Genomic DNA, 21679 nt, shown 5'->3' with positions numbered 1-21679 from the left:
GTTCATCTCCTGAGCAGAAGATCTGGATCTTTCCTGAACACAACCTCTTTCTTGCTGGAAGCAGCTCCCTGTGGTCGTCAATAGAAAGCTGCTGAGATTCAGCCATAAAATGAACGAACTGTGAAACCATCTGAGTGGAGCTGTGGCCCTTTCACTTAAAGGTGATTAATGCAGCTTTAAGACATCACTTATTTGTTTGATCTTTTATCAGTAAGATTTTTAAAATGACTAAATGAATCAGCAGAATGATTATTAATCGCAGCTTAGCATCACACAGTTAAAACACGGTACACCTGCTGCAGACTGGAGGCGTTTCCTCACCTCGAAACAGAAAACTCAGTCATTTAGTTTGACTGGAATGTTTCTGCTGATTTGTGCGATGGTTAAAGAGCTCTAAAATTATACTTTAGCTCCCCCCGCTGTCCCAGCAGGGTCTCTCCACAGCAGCAGGACTCACTGAATCATAGAGAAACCAGTACTTGGAGAGTTTTAACACGTTTCTGTTTCAACACTTCATTACAGATGTCTGTTTTCTTGCCCTTTTATTTTATTTATTTTTTTTTTTTGCACCATCTGGTTTTGTGGATCACTGATCTCAGTTTCAGCCTGACAGGCTGGAAACTGGAGTTAAATGTTGACTGAAATGTGAAATAAAGTTCTGTAGTTTTGAAAAACACTGATGAGTAAACAAATAGCTTTTATTTTATCCCCACCCCTCTCTCTCTTTCTAACGGAAATATATCCTCTAAAGGTGAGTGACCAGAATCCAGAGGGAATAAAACCACGTCTCAGAAGCTGCTGCTGTCTGCCGACCCACAGCATTGGTGCTGGTGTTTTCAGGAGGTGTCACATTGTATTCTGTTCAGCCTTCTTCTTGTTCGCGCTTGTGTTCTGCATCACTGTCCCACCCAGAGTGGCTGGGGGCCAATCAGAACAGATGAGGGTGCACCAGGTGTAGCTGGATGTGCTCCCTCTCAGCCCCATTTTAGCCAATAAGTGATCTTATTCTATCATTTTATTTTGTGGTGTGATACCTGATACTTCAACTGAAACACAAACTATAAAGCTATTAAACTGTTACACTGTCCGGCCTGAGTCAGCTTCTGCCCTCCAGGGGGAGATTCAGGCTGCCGAAGGCCACATCTAACAGGGTGAATACTCCTTTAATCTTTCAGGCCACCAGAAATACTCACGTTGACTCAGCTGATGATGAGTTTCCCTTATAACTATTTTTTTAGACATATTTCATGTATTTTATTATGTTTTATGCACCTTAATATGCACCGGTGTGGTGTGTTTTACCAGGCTGCAAGACAACTGTCCTCTCCTCTGGGACAATAAAGTTAAAGTTGTCTGCAGGACGCTATGTGCCGCCCTGTCAAAGCTAACAGAACAGTGGGGTAGATGACTGAACGAGTCACCTGTGTGGTTTTATCATAGGTGTGCCGGCTTTAACAGACCGAATTTTGTTGTTTTATGGAAACATTTTGCAGAAAAAAGAGAAGTCAGGGGAGCACCGGTGTCAGTAAGCATCATCCTCTGGGGAGCATTCACGTCCGTGCTGCAATCCATCCAGTAGATGATGAGATATTTCAGCCTGGAGCAGGTAAAAAGGTAACATGCACATTCTGCTTGGTTATTTAGCTTTTTGGCATGTTTTTCAACAGAGGAGAGTTTTTTTAATACACACAGGTTTAGCTTTTCATCTCAAGGCTTCACATACAGATGCCATTTCACAGTATGAACAGAGGCCTTTATTGGGAAAGAATCAAAGAGTGAGAAACTGGCAGGATGAAAGTGGCAACTCTCAATGTGTTTTTTAATCACAGGCTGTTCAGTTATCACCTGCAAAATGTCCCTACAGGCCAAAACATCATACTGTTACATTCAGAGAGGAAAGTGTTTTCTTATCCAATTACTGTTGCACACAGACGACACATCAAAGTGCAGATGAGCGATGAAGGAGTGTCGGCCAAACAGTGTTTGTGTCTGTGCTCGGGGGGGGGGGGGGGGGGGGGGGGTCTACGCAGAGGGAAAAGTCGTGATGAGGTCGTGCCCCTCCGGCGGTCTCATTCTAGCACGAGCGTGAGTCTCACAGTACAGCTGCCCCTCCACGAAGAAGTAGCCCTTCTGTTTGAGGTTGACGTCACAGTCGGAGCACACAAAGCAACCGGGGTGACGAAATTTGTCTCGTGCTTTCACCACGGTCCCGCTGCAGGACAGAAGACAGAGGGGGACGAAAGCAAAGAATAGTGAGCGTGTGCAAAAAAAAAAGTCAGGCAGAGCATCAAAATGACGAAATCAAGTCTTTATGCAGTAAAGGAAGGATTGTTGTGAGTATGTGCACAACTATATGCATTCAGTTTGCAAATATAAGGGATGGACAAAATAATGGGAGCAGTTGTTTCCCGTTTCACAGAATAATAATTAAACAGGCTGCCTAATGCATCCAGACAGACATGACAACTCCTATGAAGCAACTGTAACTAGTGTAGAAACAGTTACTTGAAAACACAATAAAATATAAATACATCATATAAACAGCAACATCCTTTAGTGTATTAGAATAAAATCTAAATATAGAAAAGTCATTACAAGTACTTTGTTGTCACTATTTGTGCTGAATTTAGTAGTAGAAGTATATTTGACAGATATTTTTAAATAGTGTACTTCTAAATAGAGTTCTACTTCTGTATATTAAAAATGAATATGCTAATTCTGCAGTACTTAAAGTGGAATTTCAAAGTACTTATAAAAAAGTTTACTTTATTGTAAGTGTATTATAATTGTACTTCATTGCACTTTTTAAAAGTGTCCTAATACAAATACTTTTAATAGTAATAAAGTGTACTTATGAAAAGCATACTTATTTTCAAGTCCTTTGTAATAGCATAGTGTATTAAAGTGTACTTTAATTTCACTTCATTTGAAGTACATGTAAGTATATTTTAAACACATCCGTCGTATAATACAGTTGTACTGCAGGTGTGTTTTGAACACGTATGAATCCTGATTTTCACTGGTGGACTTAAAGTTTGTAAAAAGTTGAGCCAATTTAGCAACAATTATACTCAAGTATTACTCAAGTGGTACTCAAGGAGTACTTGAGTACACTTAAGTGTACTTGAAGGTGACAGAAATAGCACAAAATGTACTTTTTTCACCTGGGATTACATGACAGTGTACATTAATACACATGTAAAAATACTCAGGCTGATTATAGATGATCATGAAAACACATTAATATGATTGGATTTACGGTTCTCACGTGTTTTGTTACATTAATGTTTATGGAAGTCAGATATTTGAAAAACTTTAAAGCTCTTAGTTAGGGTTTTAAAAATCTGGATATTACTTGTTTGAAGGAAAGTCGTCGTAGTTCAGGTTCATGTGGTCGATGAACAAAAGGATTCCTTTGTATTTGTTTGTATTTGCATGAATTCATATAATATTTGGTTCGTTTTGTGTTGCAGGAGTTCACCTGCTTTAAGAAGCTTATTCAGTCGTGTATGTTCAGAGTAAGAGGTGCCCATTCATTTCTCTGAGCTGCACTTTGTGCTGCTGCTGTTTTGTTCCTGTTCTTTTCTCTGCCCCCCCCCCCCCATTGATTCACGGCAGCTCTGAATGTGAATCACAGATGATCTCTGTCTATTTTTACTCACACGATGCCGTTCCCACACTTGTCGCAGACGGGCAGCTTCTGCAGGTTTCCTGTGGGCGGAGTCGGTTTGGTCGTGGGGGCTTTCACTGTCCTGGTCACAATGGGACGAGCGCCTGCCCACGTGGGAGAGAGAGAGAGCGCTCAACAAAACAACCCGGCACTTGTCCACAACAGGAGCACATAAATAACACAACACTCCAGAGATATGGACCAGGCACACTCACTGTACCCTCTCGAAGCCTGAGTGGCGCTTCCCTATAGGTGAAGCAACGTCGGCTCATCAGGACACATTTTTACTTCTGATTTAATAGAGGAAACACATGGAGGAGAGCTTTTGTGAGGACATATTGTCACTCTGTGTACTACTTTACTTGAATAATAAGGGCAACACGTGTGGGTGTGGTTTAAATACATAATGTGTACAATGGCTGTAACAGTGTGTGTTATGAGACGGGTTAGTCATACAGCACATTGCCAAAATATTGCATAAATCATTTAAATAGCAATCTTATGCAGCCGGTGTAGCCTGTCTTTGTTTATATGTATCATTTATTGCAATAATTGTTTAAGGCACAGTTGTAGGGAGGTCATGAAATGTGGTTCTGCTGCAGAGGAGTTACAGCAGGTTGGTGGCAGGGTTGTTGGTTCAGTCCTGACGTTGGGGGTTGGGGGTTCGGGCCTGATGGTGAACCCCCAGATTGTTCCTGATATGTTTATAGGAGGTCAAAATGGGAGATGTCTGTCTTTAACAGACTCTGAGGACGCCATGCTGCAAGTCCAAACATTCACTGCTGGAACTTATTAAATAGCTCCACCTACAACCATGTGCTCCCATCACAATCTCTATAAACAGATATCTGCATGTGAATCTGGTATCAAAAGCTTTCTGGTTTCTGTTTGCAGCATCGACCAATCACATTTGAGCGGGTTTTGGCTGCATGCAGGTAAACAGTCTGTGGAGAGTAAAAGAGGTAGCTTTTTATTTGCTTTTTTGAATCTGCATCCAATGCGTGATGATACATATTTAAATGAGCTATCACGTCGAGTTGTTGCAGCTACCCTGACCTCAGCTGACTACGCTGGAAGCCCCGAAACATTAGCTGATGCCCCCAGAGAGAAGAAACTGTCCTAATCACTCCAGAACGTCACATGATATAATCCATTCATAATGCAACAATGATTTTCCAACAAAAAAAAAAACAGCATCTCATGAAGAGAACATAGCAGAACATAGCAGTAGTGCTGCAAAAAGACCCTGAAAACACCCAAAAATCGTAGTATTTCTCGACAATAATAAATATTCATGAGTAAATGAGTTTAAAAAAAGCACCAAAACACTGAAGCAAATCTCTCGTATATGTTAACCTGCTTGGCCACAAACCTGATTCTGATTCTGATTTAATCAAGAGTTTAACAATCAAAAAATCACCGGGATAAGATTTGATTGACAGCCCACCAGCAGTTGTAAATTTTGATTGGTGCACGGAAGTATGTGACATCAGAGCTCAGAGAAAGAAAAAGAAAAAACAGAAAAAGAAGAATCTCTCATGTGAAATAACCCAAACTTTGGCAGAGAGCGCTCATGCAGAAGCCCATAACTCACAGTGAACATCAGATTTAAAGAATAAGGTTTCAGGGTCGTAAAACATCTGTTTCTTCAATGAGACATTCTGTCTTTCTTTTGGCTGCCAGTAAAAGTGCAGATATTCCTCTGTACCACTAATCATTTCAACCTGTGAGATGTTTTCGTGGAGGGAATAGACTGAGGAAGAGGATGAGCTCACCGTCGCTGTCAATAAACTCCTGCAGAGCCTTAAACGAGCCAGACTGTCGCGGCTCCTGGGGATCCTCCTGGTCTTTCTGTAGCATCTGGTACACGGCAGAATCCTCAATGCTGGTCAGGGTCCTGGGGCTGCGTGGCACATTCACACACACACAAATTAAAATTCTTTTCCCCAAGCCACTAAAAGTCAGTTTGATTCCTTCATGCCAGTGGCTGGAGTGATGCGCCGCAACATTAACTGTGTTCCCTTAAACTTGTGGTTGCAGAGTGAAGCAGATGAGGTGAGAACAACCAGCTGGAGATCACGAGGCTACAGCGTGGTGAGTCCGCCTTAAAAGGAGAAACAGGGTCAGATGCTAAATGTGGCTGCAGCACATAGAAGAAAATGAGAAAGGAAAGAGGATGAAGATTAAGAGTTTAGTAGCCTCAAAGAAGAAGCTGTGCACCTCATTCAGGAGCTGTGGTTCGGCCATGGGAAGATGAATTCCTTCTAGCTGCTGTCGTGTATTCTCAGCGTGACACACCATATATCAGGTAGCCTGATGAAAGCCACATGAATGGAGGGGAAGGCCGAAGGCTGACGTGCTTGTAGCACAACCGTGGCCGTATCAAGCTCCTAAACTTCACCCGACACCGTCAAACAAAGCGTGAGTGGGTGATTCAGGAGGTGAGTCATGTAAAGAGCAGGTGACAGCGAAGGGAGCGAGCTCTATTACCATCCCTGATCACTACACATCAGAAAACTGGGATGAAAATGGACAACCGGCTTTTCTTAGCTTAGAAAAACATTTGGCCTCAGGGTGGCGCCAGAGGGAAGGCCGTTCACGTTGGAACAATTAGTCAGTTAATTAGCAACTTCTGTGATAAATTTATCTAAACTCATCTCAGCTTTTTTCCAGAGTTTTAAAAGCATACTTTTTGAAGAATCTACTAAGTACACTTTGTGCCATTTTTGTCACCGTCAAGTACGCTTAAGTGTACTCAAGCCGTCCTTGAGTACCACTTGAGTAGTACTCGAGTATACTTGAAATGTAAATAGTTGCTAAATTGGCACTTTTTACAAACTTTAATTAAGCTGGAGTCCATCAGTGAAAATCAGGATTTATAACTGTTTTATATCACCAGTGTGCTGAAAATATGCTTAATATAATATATCATTAAGTTAATTAAAGTACACCTTAATTAAGAATGCTAGTAGTTTGTAACAAAGGACTTGAAAATGAGTATACTTTTCATAAGTGCACTGTATTACTATTTAAAGTATCTGTAATTTAGTACACTTTTTAAAAGTACAATTTATCAGCACTTAGAATAAAATAAACTTTCTAGTAATACCATATGTCAAAACATACTTTAGATTAAGCACATGAAGTAAAAGTGTACTTGTAATGACTTTTCGGTTCTATTTCTGATACACTAAAGCATACGACTGTTTGACCTGGAAGCTGAAGCTCACGTTGTTCAGGTAGGACAGGTGTGCTTCTTAAATTGTAATGATGCAGCGCTCCAATCAAAGTTCATCTGCTAGATAACTTCACTTCAAGCTTCCACATATTTGGGCTCATATGTCTGACTGCTGCTGCCCTGCGCACACGTATGGATCAGTAATAGAGTGAAAAACTTGTGTATTGGACCTACTGATTCAAAGACTGTTAAGCTTTTTCAGTGTTTTGCTCAGAAAGATGTGATCACTGTGCATGGAGAGATGTTATTCTTGTCCAGGTGCGTTGCGTGACTTGCAGTTATGCTTGTCGGCGCTGGACCAAATCTGATGCAAAGCCTCGAGCTGTTCCTCAGTCCCAGAGAGCAACAGATGGACTGAACGGCAAACCGTCATCTGTCGGGACATATTGCTACTGCTAGCATGACTAATGCTAATTCTATAATGAGGACTCACATGCTGTTAGTTGCTGCAGAGCTGTGAGAGAACCTGCTGCCATGTTTAAGCTGCAGACAGAGTGGGAAACATCACCTCGCGGGCTTTTGGTGAACCAGGCCTCGGATCTGGCCCTCCATGGCGTCCTGGATGTTGCCTGAGGAGTAGAGGCCTATAGGAGTGTTGTAGGATGCGCTGACCACCTGACGCTTGTCATCGATGTTCGCCGCCGCCACAAACGGCTGAGCTTTCCGGTTGTGAGTCGTGCCAATAGGTTTATACTCCTGCAGGTGGAGGAAGGAAGTGATGTCATTGTCGAGACACGTGAAGCAAAATGGCTTCCACGTCTCTCACACACCCGCACAAACCTGCTGCTCTGCCTCCAGGTTGATTTTATATGGATGAGCTCTTCCTCCATCCACGACATGCGGTGACCACAGTCTGGACTCATTCCTGGAAATCAGAAGCAGATCCTGATCAGAGGGACTCCAGAACGTGGACTGACTGCTTCATGGCGCTCATTTGAGGCTGTGAGAGCGTGAGTTATCCACGCTTCCAGCCTATAAAACATCCAAACTGAGGTTTAAACTTCTGCTTGCATGCTGACCTCGTACTACATGACACTTTTAACTTTCTGAAGTGAGGTTTGAGTGTATCCAAACTGAAAAAGCGACAAAATTGAGCCAAAGTCAAAAGCGAAACCAAACACACGACTGACTGATGTCAGCACACACCTTGTCTTATTTCCTGTTCGTAAAATAGACCAGTTTCTTGTGTACTAACTGTAGAACACACTATATGTATATATAGTATATAGTATATGAAGGTTAGTTCATACTGTGGGCCTATAGCAGGGGTTCACAACCTGGAGGTCTGCATCCACTCAAAGGGATCAAAAGGTGATTATCAGGCACACAGAATTCTGTTTGTTGCTCTTCTACTTTTCTTCACTCTTATTTCTGGTGAAAGTTTCTCTTCTTCAAGCCTCCAAAAAGCAGCATGCACATTAAACATTCAGTCAGTAGCTGTAGGGGTCTCACGTGGACTCCTGCACAGCACCAGTAAGTACTGTGGACACATTTACTGACACAATAAAAGCAACAATGGAACAATATGTAACCACAACAAGGCCTTTAAACTTCATTTAGAATCTAACCAACAGCTGCCCGACACAAAAATGGAACAATATAAGCTTCACGAACACAGTAATTACTAGCGAGGCTGACGTATTAGGTTTCTCTGTACTGTGCAGGTGTTGCCTTTACTGGGTCCTGCACCTGTTTGTGTGCATGCTTTTTGTTTAACCTTTCAACAGTGAGACAGAGCTGATTGGTGGACTCTTTTATCTTGTTCTGGGCTTCACTGTGCAGCATGTCCGTGGCCGGGACCCCCTCGATGGCCAGGATGAGGTCACCGGGACACAGGTTGGCGACGGAGGCCTTACTGCCAGGAGTGATCTGCAGGGGAGTCAAAGGGGGGGTAAGTGAGGGGGAGAGGAGCATAAAACAAATAAAAGCTGTAGCAAATGGTTGGTTTTGTGCTTCATAAGCTTTAGAATTAAGAACATTCTAGTTTCAAGTGTTAAATTAGTCAGAATATCATATTAAGATAATGAGGGACAACAAAATTGGAAAAAAGGCAAATCTAACCAGGTAAGAAAACAGATCCTGTAAGACAAAACAGAGGGATTGATGATTTTAACAGATGATGATGATGATCTGTATATAATAAATCTGGGGGTCCAGCCACAAACAAAAATATGTTTTGCTCAAAGTCAGCTGACTTCTCTGGCTGGGGGTCATGAGAGGTTTGGGACCTGAAAACAGGGTCAGGGGGGCAGAAAAGGCTGCAAACCCAGATTTAGCACATCAGTAGAGGTGGAGAAGATACTGCAAGTCCGCTGCTTAGATTTATTTTTTATATTAAAGTTATTTGGCACTTCATTTTTTATCGTTTGTGGTACAATAAACAAACAAAACGTACAACTTTGAGCATTTTTAACCTGCAGCTCGGCACATGTTCTTTTCAATAATGTGATAAATCAGTACATACATGTACACACACATTCAGACAATATTTTACACAAGCATAACAACCACACACACAAACACATGTCAGACTAATAGTCCTGCATTAGGCTATATTAGAATCTTTCATGCGTATAATCAGTTAAGATAAGATAAAACTTTACTGATCCCACACTGGAGAAATGTACTTTCCTTACTACTTTCACATGGTAGAAAATACATAACACAGTGAAAAATATATATATATAAGCAAAGGAAAAATTATGTAATATTCCACAAATGTGATGGATATTAGCAAATGTTAACCTAAATTATGGAGTAGTGCAAAGAGAAAGTTTGTGCATGCTGCAGATTTCATTCATTCTTTGATCCACTCACTTTCTTCTAGCAATACAGCAATATTATTTCTAGTATTTTGACTGGGATAAAGATGTTTTGTTACCCCAAACTGCTGCGACTGTGAATGTGAGGTTCAAAAACCTTCTGAAAACCCTGAAAGGCTGCCCGAACATTGTTCACGTAGAACACGACCAGAACATAATGTCATTTGGTATCATCTGTAGATCAGGATCTGATCTAATTTTAATCTGCTTGAATTAGACCAGTGTAGTGTTTGGGGGTTAGGGGTTCTGGATGAAGGCCATTTTTAAATGTCTTATTTCACATTCGAATTGGAGAAACGTCTCACATTTGTCCAGAAAACAAGAAACTTTGGCTTTCTGTCTCTCTATAAATCCTGTTCCAACGGCCCAGAATGTGCAGGTGGGGTAGCCTTGTGGAACATTTTGGCCTGTTCTCCATCACTGACGCGTCATCTCTAAATACACAAACTCGACCGCAAGGCCCCTCGTTCACATTCCTGTTTCACTTCCTCTCACCTGGCCTCAATACTCCTGCGAAACACAGAATCCACCAAGAAACCGAAACATCCAGTCAGATTCAGAACAGAGAAGATTCATGACCTAAATCTGCATTTCTTTTAACCACATGTATTCTGAAAAGCCCTGCAGAACGACCTTGCCCTGGTTGGTATGCATGTGCGTAAACCGTCGCTTGTCATGGAGATACAGTAAACATGCTTCCCACTGAGTAACAGCATCCAGGTGGGATTATAGCGTCCTGCAGGCCAGGAAGTGATCAAGATGGATAAGAACTCCCCAAAAGGCGTCAGGAGGCAGCTTCAAACCCACCCAACATTCCCACATACACTACACAGGCCGTGACCTATGCTCAGCCATATTGCATTACGGGGCGTAGGAAACTTAGCTACACTGGGATGTTACATTGAAACTTGAATGAGGTCATCTGCCTATAAATAACTGTGGATGAAAGTTGAGGGGATGTCTCATGCTGCCAAAGAGGGAGCAGTGATCTACAGTGGAGCGCTGGTTGGACTGCATGTGTTACCTGAATCTGCACAGCTTTGCTTTTCAGTGGATTCCTGTGACTCCAGCAGCTCAGTCGTCACGTCGAACATTTGTCTTTGTTTACAACCCTGTTTTCTTTTTGTCTTTTTGTTCTCTGTTTCTTGCCGCCCTCCTTCTGTCATTATCTCTTCCTTTGCTGCTTCCTCTAGCCTTTATTTATTCCTTATTTCTTTCCTTTTTTATCCTGAAATCCCTTCGTTTTCCATCATGAAGCATGAAAATCCCAAAACTGAAGAAAGAAAAAGCTTTTCCTCAAGAGCAAAACTAAATATGTAAATATAAATATATATTTAGAATACCTTTTGTAAGTGAAAAAAATAATCCAAAGTAAGAATGAAAGATTGATTAAATTAGCTCTATCCCCTTAGCTTTGCAAGAGCATTTTAGCATCTTTTAGCTCATTGTTTTGGTTTTGCTGTATTAACATTTGGTTCACTCTCATCTCACAGCAGGCAAAAAGAAAAAAAAAGCCCTGATATACCTAAAGTGTGCTAACTAGCTAGCTAGTGTAACTTGTAAGCATGAACACAGTGGAGCATTTAGCTGCTAAAGAGCCAGATATCTCCGTCCGGAGTTGGTGGAGACTAAAACAGAGCTAAAAGCAGAGTGAATATTGGACTGCGTGCCCACAAAAACAACTCCAAATGATCCAAATGTATTTACTTGATGTGTTAATGGGCAACAATTTGCTAACACGCTAGCCATAGCAACTGTATAATGTGATAAAATGTCAACCATGTGTTAACAGCTTGTTGTGGTGCCCCCAACTGAAAGAAAAATGCAAGTACAAGTTACAAGTTGAGACAGATTAAAAGAAGACAAGTTTGAGCTACAACATCCTGATTTACCTAGCTAGCAAAATTATGTTAAAGTGTTATTTATTGGTTGCAGGAACATTTATTAAACGTTCCTACACAGCGTTCCCTAGATGTTCAAATGGCAAGTTTTCTGGCGTAAAACCAACGTTATTATTACGATTCCTGAAGATTCTGGAAAGGCTACTTTAATATTTTCCCCTTAACGTTCTCTAGATGTTAAACGAGAGTTTTTTCGACATAAAACTAACATATGGAAAGTTAGTTGAATAAACCTTGTGTCCCAAACTTCCTTTGATTTAAAGCAGGCATCTCAAACCGGTTCCATAAAGTGGCTGCAGGTTTTCATTCCAACCCAGGAGGAGCACATCAGGCCAACATCAAGGGATCACTTAGTTATCAGCTGAAGACTGAGATCAGCTGATGAATTGATTCCAGCCTGGTGTGTTCCTCCTTGGTTGGAATGAAAACTTGCAGCCACGCGGCCCTTTATGGAACCGGTTTGAGATGCCTGATTTAAAGTGTGCGTTCAGCAGAATCGCAGCAGCTTGTTCATTATCTCTGCCTTTAACTCCAAAAAATCTGCTCACCACACTACAAGACTCTACCGCTTCCTCACACACAAACGAGTGTGGCGAGCAGAACTCAAACAGACTCGAGGATCACACGAAAATCCGGAAATTTCAAAGTTTAATTAAGTTGAGGTGCAAACAGAAAGTCAGCTGGGAAATAATCTGAATTCAAACAGCAGGCAGAGATAAAACACAACTAAACAACAAGGCTGGTCTGCAGGGAGAACAAAGACAACCTGGCAAACAGGTGCTGGATAGTTTGGACTATAAGTACTGGGAGGACTGATTGGATAATGGAGAACAGGTGATGAGTAAAACTGGCGGGAAAACGAACAATGACAGGAAGTAAAACATGTTGGAATGCATAAAGGAGAGTTACTACAAAATAAAACAGGAACTGCCGTTAACTAGAGTCCATGCACGTCCTCATGCAGCCAGGCTAGCGTTTCCCCCTCTTTCTAGTATTTATACTATGCTAAGCTAACTGGCTGCCAGCTGTAGCTTCTTATTTTCTCGACAGACATGAGAAACTTAAGCCTTAAAATATCCCTCATCTTTCATACATTGTAGGCATTATTGAGCTTGTACAGCCAGCAGTTTAGTTTAGCATTAGCGCTAGCATTAGCTTTACACCATCCAGCATTCACACCACAGTTTCTCCAGAAATGGCCTCTCTGGGTATGATTGATGAGATAAACGTTAATAACGTAACGTAAATGTTATTGATTCAGCTATCTACAGTCAGTCTGCAGCTACATTTCAGCTCATTCAAAGCTCACTTTAAATGTTTAATGAACTTCTTTGTTCTTTGACATATTTGGCAAGAAATCACTAAGGCACGACTTTTGTAAGAAACAAATATTCATTAATATTAATATATAAGTCTCAATAATGGGTTTTCTCCTTAAATACACACCTTACAAATTAGAAATAATAAATAAAACATCCCTAGGAGGCTGTACTGTATATGAGCTGGTCCATGGACACACACACTACAAATTGAACTAGGTGTTATTAGTATTATTAGCTTGTTAGAAATTACTTTTGCATATATTTGAATATAAATATTTAAAGAAAACATGAAACACACTTGAGTAACTGAAAAAAGTGACCACCAGGGAACCTCAGGGGAACATGTGCTCAACATTCTCAGAATCTGTAAGGAACGTTCTGGAAATGCTGATAATGGAATATTTTGTGTTGGCTGGGTTGCTCGATCCTACGCTTCCCATAATGCAACTCAATTCTTCAAATCTATTCAATTCAGCTTTATTGTCATTGAACAAATACTCAGGTATACAGTGTTAAAAAAGCCTATATGCTGCTCTCTCAGTCAGACGTATAATATATGCAACAAAACAGTGCAGGACAACTGTAAACAACTGTAGAATTTTATTGTGTTGTGTATTGAAATAATACGTTTGAGGTACTTGTGTAGCAGATGGGAGCTTGTAAAGTGCAGCAAACCCCAAGTCAATGTACCAATCATTAAAGTATCATTGGCATTGCAATCAATAGATAAATAGATAAACATGTAATAATAGTAATGTGATACAGTATAATATTAATAGGTGCAGTGTTATTATAAAATCAGCATGACGACAACAACAACAACAATAATAAAGTATTTTGAACAGTTATTATCATTGTTACCATTATAATTATTATTATATGTCTTTATGGATTTCAACCTCTGATGAGATATTTATAATAATAATAATAATGACAATATAATATAGCATCAAATGACAATAATAATAAAACTATTGTCTTTCATTAAACTCTCCTGCTGGTATGCATGTAACCCAGATGACATCACCAGGGTTATTTTCTCCTCCTCCTCCTGAGCCACAGAAGACAGCACATACAACTGCTTTCACATACTCTGGAATAAGACATCAAGATCACGTAAACTGATCTCGGTGTGGAAGTTCAGCAGAGGGCCCCTTTAAGGCTGCTGTTGGCTCCAGATTAAAAAAAAAAGAAAGAAAGATGTTAATGGCTTGTGTTTACTTTCCTGGAGCAGCTGAGAGCACCGGCGGACACAAAGAGGAGGATGTTCCTGACCAAACATGGCAGTGAAGGGAGACGCTGGCTTCACTTGCTTAAATAAGGCTCCAGCGCAGCAACAATTCCTCTAATTTGCCTCATCGACGGTGAACGCTTGGATTAGATGTTCTGTATGTCAGAGCTTCTCGTGCTCTTTTCTTTAATGAACTTCTCTCTTACATGTACATTTCAACACTCCCTGTATCACTGCTCGTGTATCGTTTACCCTCCCCGGGTCCTCGTCCATCCCGGCCTTCTCTCGCACAACAGGTGTTGGACAGAGCCAGCGGTTTGGACAGCTAACTATGCCTTTAGTCAGTCGCTCCTGAGGTGTTCCCCTAAATATAGATGCACATAACCCCAACAGAGCGGGATTACAGGGTCTCCTCACAGCTGATCCTGTGTGATACGGGGGGGGGGGGGGGGTATGGCACACAGAGTCCCAATGCTGCTGAAGACTATATTCACTGTGTTTATTGTGCTAACTGGACACTGAAGAGTGATTGTTTGTTATAACAAGGAATTTCCATAGAAACCTTGTTATGAAGTCATATCTATATCATGATGGTAATGATTGTGGATCATGTTTATGTTTGTCATGCATTTCCCTGTATATACCAACTTTTTTTGTGTTTTTCATGACTTTTCTCCCTTTCTATTTATTTATTTTCTTCTTCTGTCCTTCCTTTCATCTTTGATTTTTGTCTTATCTCTCCATTAACTTCCTGCCACTTGAAGTGGTTTTGATTAAGCCATAAACAGTTACACCAGTTCAAGAAGTGAGAATAAAAGCACACTATTATAATAACAACAAGAATAAAGCTACTTTTAGAGGGGAAATAAAGTGGCGCAGATGCACACGTACTGTAGGGTTGTGAAAAGCGCTCTCTGAGCAAATGGTTTTTTTGTTTTGTTTGTCTCGCCAAGAGTTAGCTGAGAAGATTGATGTCTCTCTCATATCTCTGTTATGAAGCTAGCTATCTTAGCTTAGCATAAAGACATGGGGGAAATAGATAGCCTGGCTCCGTCCAAAGGCAACAAAATCCACTTCCAAAGCACACTAATTTAACTTTAATGTTCTATCTTGATTGTTTGTGTTTGTGAAAAAAGACTATTTGCGCCACTATGGGGTTAATTAGTGAACTTCAGAGGCGCTGGTTGGCTGATTTTATTGCCTTTAGACAGAATCAGGCTAGCTGTTTCCCCTTACTTCCAGTCTTTGTGCTAAGCTAGGTTAACTAGCCACTAGCATGAGCTTGTTCTCCTTTAAATGGAATAAATTCTAATATGTGACCTTCTTCATGACTACATGTGGTTCAGTTGTTTGTCTTTACTTTGTACAAACAGGAAATACATTATTATTTCAAGGAAATTATCGTTTTTTAGCAACAGATGAAAACAAATTCTGATCTGAATCACTTTCTGAACAGTTTCTTTTTAACCGAACGCCTCTCTAATAAATAAAAAAAACAATTCCTTTAATGAATTCCAGTTACAGCAGTGCTGATGAGCTCCATGATGCTGCGAGCTGACGTTTACTAGCCTCGAACAGCTGCACCGTTACAACAGTAACAGTCGGCTCATCCTCTCAACACATGAAGCGGATTCTTCCTTGGTTTTTTTCCCACATGTTTCAGGTCTGCAGGACTGTTTGGGAATAATATAACAATAATAATAAGTTCACTATGCTGCTAAATTCCTCTGTCTGAAATCCACTCAATGAGACACTGTGTGTGTGTGTGTGTGTGTGTGTGTGTGTGCACATGTCAGAGTACGATGTAAGCTGCTATTTGTATCTAAGCCTCTTGCATTTGCTGTGGCACAGGTGCAAGCCCCATACCATGCAGACAGACCCTTTCTAGAATGAGCCGTTCTGGAAACCCCAGCACTGACCCCTCTGGACCGGACCCCCGGAGGATTAAAGCGCATTTACATTTTAGACATTTTGACAACATCGTTCGACGCAGTGTGAGAGTAAAGGTTTTGTTTTGAGACATCCTATCACTTACTCACCCTGGAGATGGTCAGGGGCTGGTTGAAGTCCTTTCCTCCTGCCAGGCGAAACCCCCAGGGGGCCGGACCGTCCAGCACGACATCGAGTGGCATGACCCTTTAACGTCTCGCCCGCTGTTAGATAACAACTGTGCAGGCAGCAAGCTGCAGCCTGCGGGGAGCAAAGTTAAAGAGCAAAGCAAAGTGATGGAGATTTTGAACCGTGTGGGCGGGTGCAGGGGGAGGAGAATGGACAGACACCACCCCAGGAGTGAAGCAATTGGTCAGATTTTGGGAACTGGCTCCCAGACTGTTCTACCAGCACTTGCTCGCCAGTTTTTCTGTTTCTGTTGAGCACTTTATTTCGTCTTTTCTCTCTCCAAATACAGGCTGATGCTTCTCCTCTTAAATCAGATGTTACCAAGACTTCAGCTGTGTTACTCAAATCACAGCCTGTGAGTACCACTTGTAGACAGAGTGAGGATGAAAACCAGCAGGCCCCCCCTCCCCACACACCGCCTCTCATCCCTGGGCAGCTCGCAGTCTGGCTGGCCTCCTCTCGCTCTGGTTGACGGGTCTTGCTGCTCCTGTCCTTATTTGGTCTGGAGGCGCAGCTCCACTCTGAGGCCCTGGAGGTCCCACAGGCGCATTCCAGCCCCTATTGATCTGGATGGGACCCAGGACTCTCACCCCCAAGCTTGTTAACAATCCAGCTCAACACATCATCTCTCTTTTTCTCTGTTTATGCCACAAACTGGGTCTGTTTTGTCCGTTAGACTAAGCTGGGCCTAGAAAAACCTTATTTTTCTTTCTACAAACCCCTCATCATTGCATTATATCCAAAATTATACAGACTGTAATTGAGCACCAGTTAAAACTGTTGTGGAATTAAGAATTACACCTCAAATCCATCATCTGTGCTGAATGTTGAAAATCTTCCTCCAGATTCATGGTTTGTTTCTGCAGTTACCACGACGATGTAACTCCCTGACAAATAAGGGAAGTTGATGGTGAAGTAATCTTGCTCTCTCTCTCTCTATGTAACAGTCCGCCTGCGTTCAGTTTCCTTAGTCATTCACTCGTTCTCTCTGTCACTCATTCACACCTGCACCAAAGCCTATGAGCACACACAGTGACTGATACACTGTCCCCTTGTGTCTGCTTTACTCGCCAAACCTGTGGAAGAGAAACGCACATTAAACCTGAATCATGTAGCTTTAATATCACACATATGAACTGAAGGAGTGGTGAGACCATTGGTACAGCTTCTTGAAATTGCTTCCAGGTGTCCTGTACGGTCTGTTCTGGTGTTTTCTACCTGCAAGCATCATGAATAATTATGACTGATTTTAGCCTCAAGGTTAAGTTGAGCTCAAGATCCCATAAACAAGTATTGTCTGTGTTGCCAAAACCTTTCATGTAGCTCTCTCTGCCATGGACATCCAACACTACTATCAACACATCAGTTTCACTGGGTGACATTTTCCTTCTGAACATGGGACCTTAGTCTTTTTGGACCCTCCTGCATGCACCTTCTGCACCTACTGTATTCATCCACAGCTGAAAATAGTCCCAACAAATACATTCTTTACTCTTATTTCATTAAAAACTGCAGTGTCCACAAATTCAACACTTTTAAACCTTGCAAAAAAAAAAAAAACAAACCCACATATTGGTGGCCTGTGTGACGACGGTCCGAGCAGGCCTCTCAGTCCAGGGGTCTGGTGGTTTTGTTTCATTTCGTTTATTTTGCATAAAATAAAAAAAAAAACTGGCAGAGTAGGGGATGCATGAAGCAGGCTACTGAAAGGACTGATGAACGGATGTTGTTTTTGGTCTTTTCTTGTGTTTTGTGGACAGTAATAAGATTGAAACGTCACCAGTCTTATCCTGTGTAACAATAATAAGCAATAAGAGCTGCTGTCAGGTTGCTTTTTAAGTTTGACCAACTTTTTAAAGACAAAAATCAATGTAACTACATGGTTCTGTTTATATTCAACATCACTCACCAAAAGCATTATGCTTTACACACATTGGCAAAACCTTTTTCTGTATGTTTTTAAAATTCAGCTCTTTAAATGCAATTTGCTTTTCAATGCACATTACTGCCACCAACTGTCAATATGTGGAACTGTGTGAAATAAGACATCATGGCTTGAGGTTTTCTTTCCCGTCACCAACAAAGTTCTTTCTGTCAGGCTGAAAGGAAAAAATAATTGGGAATATTTCATCTACCAGCTGGATTTTATTAGCAATACAGCCCCATAAAATCATCCAACAAATTCTAAGGTATTGTAGAAATACTTAGGCCCAAGAGTGTGCATTGAATTTGATATTAACATGAATAACATATAAGATTTACAGTTTCATTACATGTATAAACATATCAGGATTCAAATTCATGTCTTCAGTCCAAATCTGTTCCTAATGTTGTATCAAAGGCAGACCAGTTTGTGATCATGTTCTGTGCACACTTCCAGACACTTTCCTGACGTTTTCTAAACTATATATGCATAAATTAATTTTTTGCATCACAGAAGAGGTTCACATATACATGGCTATTAAATTAGTGAGTTGGATGTAAGGCAGCAATCACCAACTCTACTCACTCTACGTACAGTAACTTCAGTTTAAATACGTCACTGGCTCTTAAAACAACAAATAACTGGAGGAAAAAGGCCTACATGCCTGGCTACGATAATAAGTTTGAAAAAGTGGAAATTAGCACCACCGATGAAGAACGTGAAGAAAGAAGGAGAGGAAACCAAATGTGATGGTGGGTGAGAAAAAGCTGACTTTATAAAGCAAGTGGATGTTGGCCATTTTACAGCTCTCATACAAAAGGCTTACAAAAACACCACAGACACACACACACACACACACACACACACACACACAGTGTTCTCACACCAGCTGAAATAGTGGATGACAGGGGGTGACATGATGCGTGAATGATAAAACAAAATATATGTTAAGGTGCTTCAACAATTGTTTTTTGTCGTCAGTGTCCATCCTATGTGAAACACGTAAAACGAGAAAAAAAAAAATATAAATCACATTCACTGACAAGATGGAGCGATAATTCCTAACAGTATATAACTACGTGAAACAGTGACCCACTCACTGACAACAGGGTTAAAAGATGCCACCAAGGTCTAGTGGAAAAAAACTGCAGTTACATGACTGAAGTTTTTGATTAAACGTCATCTCATCCTGCATCTGACTTAAATAATTCAACATAAAACGTCAGGACATGATTATAGCCTGTGAACTATTGTGTTAACTGTCGCTCAGCAGCTACCTGGACGATGATGCTTCACCTGACAATAAAATAACAATCCTTTAAATGTGGGTTTGCTGCTGCTGAAAGATGTTTAAAAAAAGCATTGTGGTGTTTCCATCCTTTGTAAAATTGTCTTATAACACAGTCTGACCAGCACTTGTCTTCTAATAAATATAATACCTAAAGGTTGGCAACCTTTTTGCATACACTTCTCAAACATGACCAATATACCCCGAAGCCCCACAGTCACATTAACCTCTAGTGTGAAAAATCTGGAGTGAAATTTGAGATAAAACAAACACAAAATTGTGTTAAAGTTTCGTTAAAGTGCATCAATCCTAGTGTGAAGATGAAGAACCAACAAGCTGAAAGTATTTTTGTGTTTTCTAATCTTATACTTTAAATCTAACATATCAGGATTAGACAGAAGTACAACAGAGTCAATGACACTTTTGCCACTTGATCATTTGATCATCGTAACTGCTTAATGATGTGTTTCTGGACAGATACATCCCCAAATTCTTGCCAACCAATCAATACCTTGATTAACACCTAACATTGACACATGCACTGGCGTTTCCACACGTAACTGTGGGAAGTAACATCCTTTTCCCTGAAACGTCAGCTGCATGGCTGCAATCCCTTCAACACAGTTCGTCTATAACAGACACGCTGACAGAATACTGGCTTTACAACACGCTCTGCACCGCATGTCTTTGGGGATATTTGTAATTGAACACTGAAATGAAATGTAACAAGTGTTTTTAAATGTGAGATACTGCAGAAAAATAAAAAAGGTGATCTTACTGCCCTTTAACAGAGAGAGAAGCATCACTGCGGTGCTCTGTTTTCTATCACTGAGTGTTTGCAGAGTTCCTTTGATATCCTTCCATCACTGTCAAACGTTAAAGGTCACTGACTGGAGAACAGAGTTTGGGTTCTCCGTGATAGAAAAATAAGGATAAAAAGATAAGATTAAAAAAACGACATTATCTCATAGAAGTCTTCCATTAAAGATGGCTAGTTAGAGCTAAATGTTCCGTCTGTGTGAAGCTGACGAGCCACACACACACACACACGCGCAAACACATATATGTGCGACAGGTCTTGTGTTGGGAGGGGGTGTCCTGCGGGTGCTGTGCTGAGGGCGATGAATGTGTCACAGAAAGGGGCGGGGCCAGGGCTGGTGGCGGGGGGCGGGGGGTCTGGAATCATCATTATAGCTGCTTCACGTAGTTTCCTGGGAAGGTTCCAAACAACTTGCTCCTCCGAGAGGTCCCTTCAAAAACAAAGAGCAGTAAAATGAAGTCGTTAGTGCCTGTAACTTGGCAGCAGCTTTCACTAATTAGTCCAGCTCGCTGCAGTCTGGAAATCAGCCAAACCTGGAGATCAAACTGAAACACATGAAAACATCCTTAAGAGGATGAAGTGCGTCGTTAAAGAATGTAAAGATTAACACAGCAAACAGATTCTCTGGGCCATCAGACAGTGAGGTTACACATATGTTCTAGGATCACAGTGCCATCTAGTGGCTGCATAGACAGTTGCAGCATCTATTTGACCTATCTGTTGGATACATGAATCTAGTATCACACTTACTTGCCTGTATAATAGGTATATATAGATATAGAGGAAGAAGTATTCAGATCCTCTATTCTACTGCATTATACAGTGGGGTTTCTATTATTTTGTCCACTCCAATTATATTAATGAGGGTAACAAACCTTTATCAAGGTATATTTATTGTAGGACTGCTGCATTAGACTGCCTTAGTTTTAGCAAAGCTAATAAACTGGACTGTGTAAATGAGGCATTCAATGGAAATACTTCCATAAAGTACCTTAAAAATAAGTACAGTGTTTAAGTACATTGTACCACTTTGTTTAGCTGCATGTCTGTAGCATGCTACTGTACATTCATTCTAATCACTGTGTGTAAGTAAACTGAGAGCTACAAACTACTCAAATGTGTCAACGTGCTTCGACAATAAGGCCGACCATCCTCGTGTGTTTATGCAAATGTTCAATTTGTGCATTTAAAAAACTTGATTGAAAATGCAAAGAATGAACACAAAAAGTGTTTGCACTTAGAAATGTTGGTGTATCGATAAAAGCAACGTGTGACAAAGTGCACTGGAAACACACTTGGCGAATGAATCCCGACGTACATGAAGCATGTGACCATGGAGGAGGTG

The 21679-nt window shown here is 41.0% G+C and overlaps 2 protein-coding genes across 3 annotated transcripts in view; both read right to left on the bottom strand.

Moving 5' to 3' along the window:
* Positions 1–1737: 1737 nt before the first annotated feature.
* Positions 1738–16377, bottom strand: LOC121604263 (PDZ and LIM domain protein 3-like). The gene is made up of 7 exons (XM_041933737.1): positions 16224–16377; positions 8626–8777; positions 7689–7773; positions 7417–7604; positions 5446–5573; positions 3663–3774; positions 1738–2212 (listed from the first exon to the last, which is right to left on the bottom strand). Exons 1-7 carry the CDS (start codon positions 16314–16316, stop codon positions 2023–2025), a joined length of 948 nt encoding a protein of 315 aa, XP_041789671.1. The 5' UTR covers positions 16317–16377; the 3' UTR covers positions 1738–2022.
* Positions 16378–18446: 2069 nt separating this feature from the next.
* LOC121626933 (sorbin and SH3 domain-containing protein 2-like) overlaps positions 18447–21679 on the bottom strand; it is a 47385-nt gene continuing 44152 nt past the window's right edge. For both annotated transcript variants that reach the window (XM_041965690.1, XM_041965696.1), the window contains exon 20: positions 18447–20764. In XM_041965690.1, coding sequence (XP_041821624.1) covers positions 20703–20764 — 62 coding nt within the window. In that variant the 3' untranslated portion in view covers positions 18447–20702. The remainder of the gene's footprint in view (positions 20765–21679) is intronic.

The sequence above is a fragment of the Chelmon rostratus genome, chromosome 3, assembly GCF_017976325.1.
Source record: "Chelmon rostratus isolate fCheRos1 chromosome 3, fCheRos1.pri, whole genome shotgun sequence".
Taxonomy (NCBI): Eukaryota; Metazoa; Chordata; class Actinopteri; order Chaetodontiformes; family Chaetodontidae; genus Chelmon; species Chelmon rostratus.
Note: the sequence above shows the minus strand (reverse complement) of the source record. Positions and strands in the feature narration are given on the sequence as shown.

What these genes read in the sequence shown, in the direction of transcription:
- LOC121604263 (XM_041933737.1), bottom strand. Translation starts at nt 16,316, where the DNA reads ATGCCACTCGATGTCGTGCTGGACGGTCCGGCCCCCTGGGGGTTTCGC. An exon ending in AGCCCCTGACCATCTCCAGG is followed by an intron (nt 8,778 to 16,223) that starts GTGAGTAAGTGA and finishes ACTCCCCTGCAG; the next exon opens with ATCACTCCTGGCAGTAAGGC. An exon ending in GGAGTTTATTGACAGCGACG is followed by an intron (nt 3,775 to 5,445) that starts GTGAGCTCATCC and finishes CCACGTGGGCAG; the next exon opens with GCGCTCGTCCCATTGTGACC.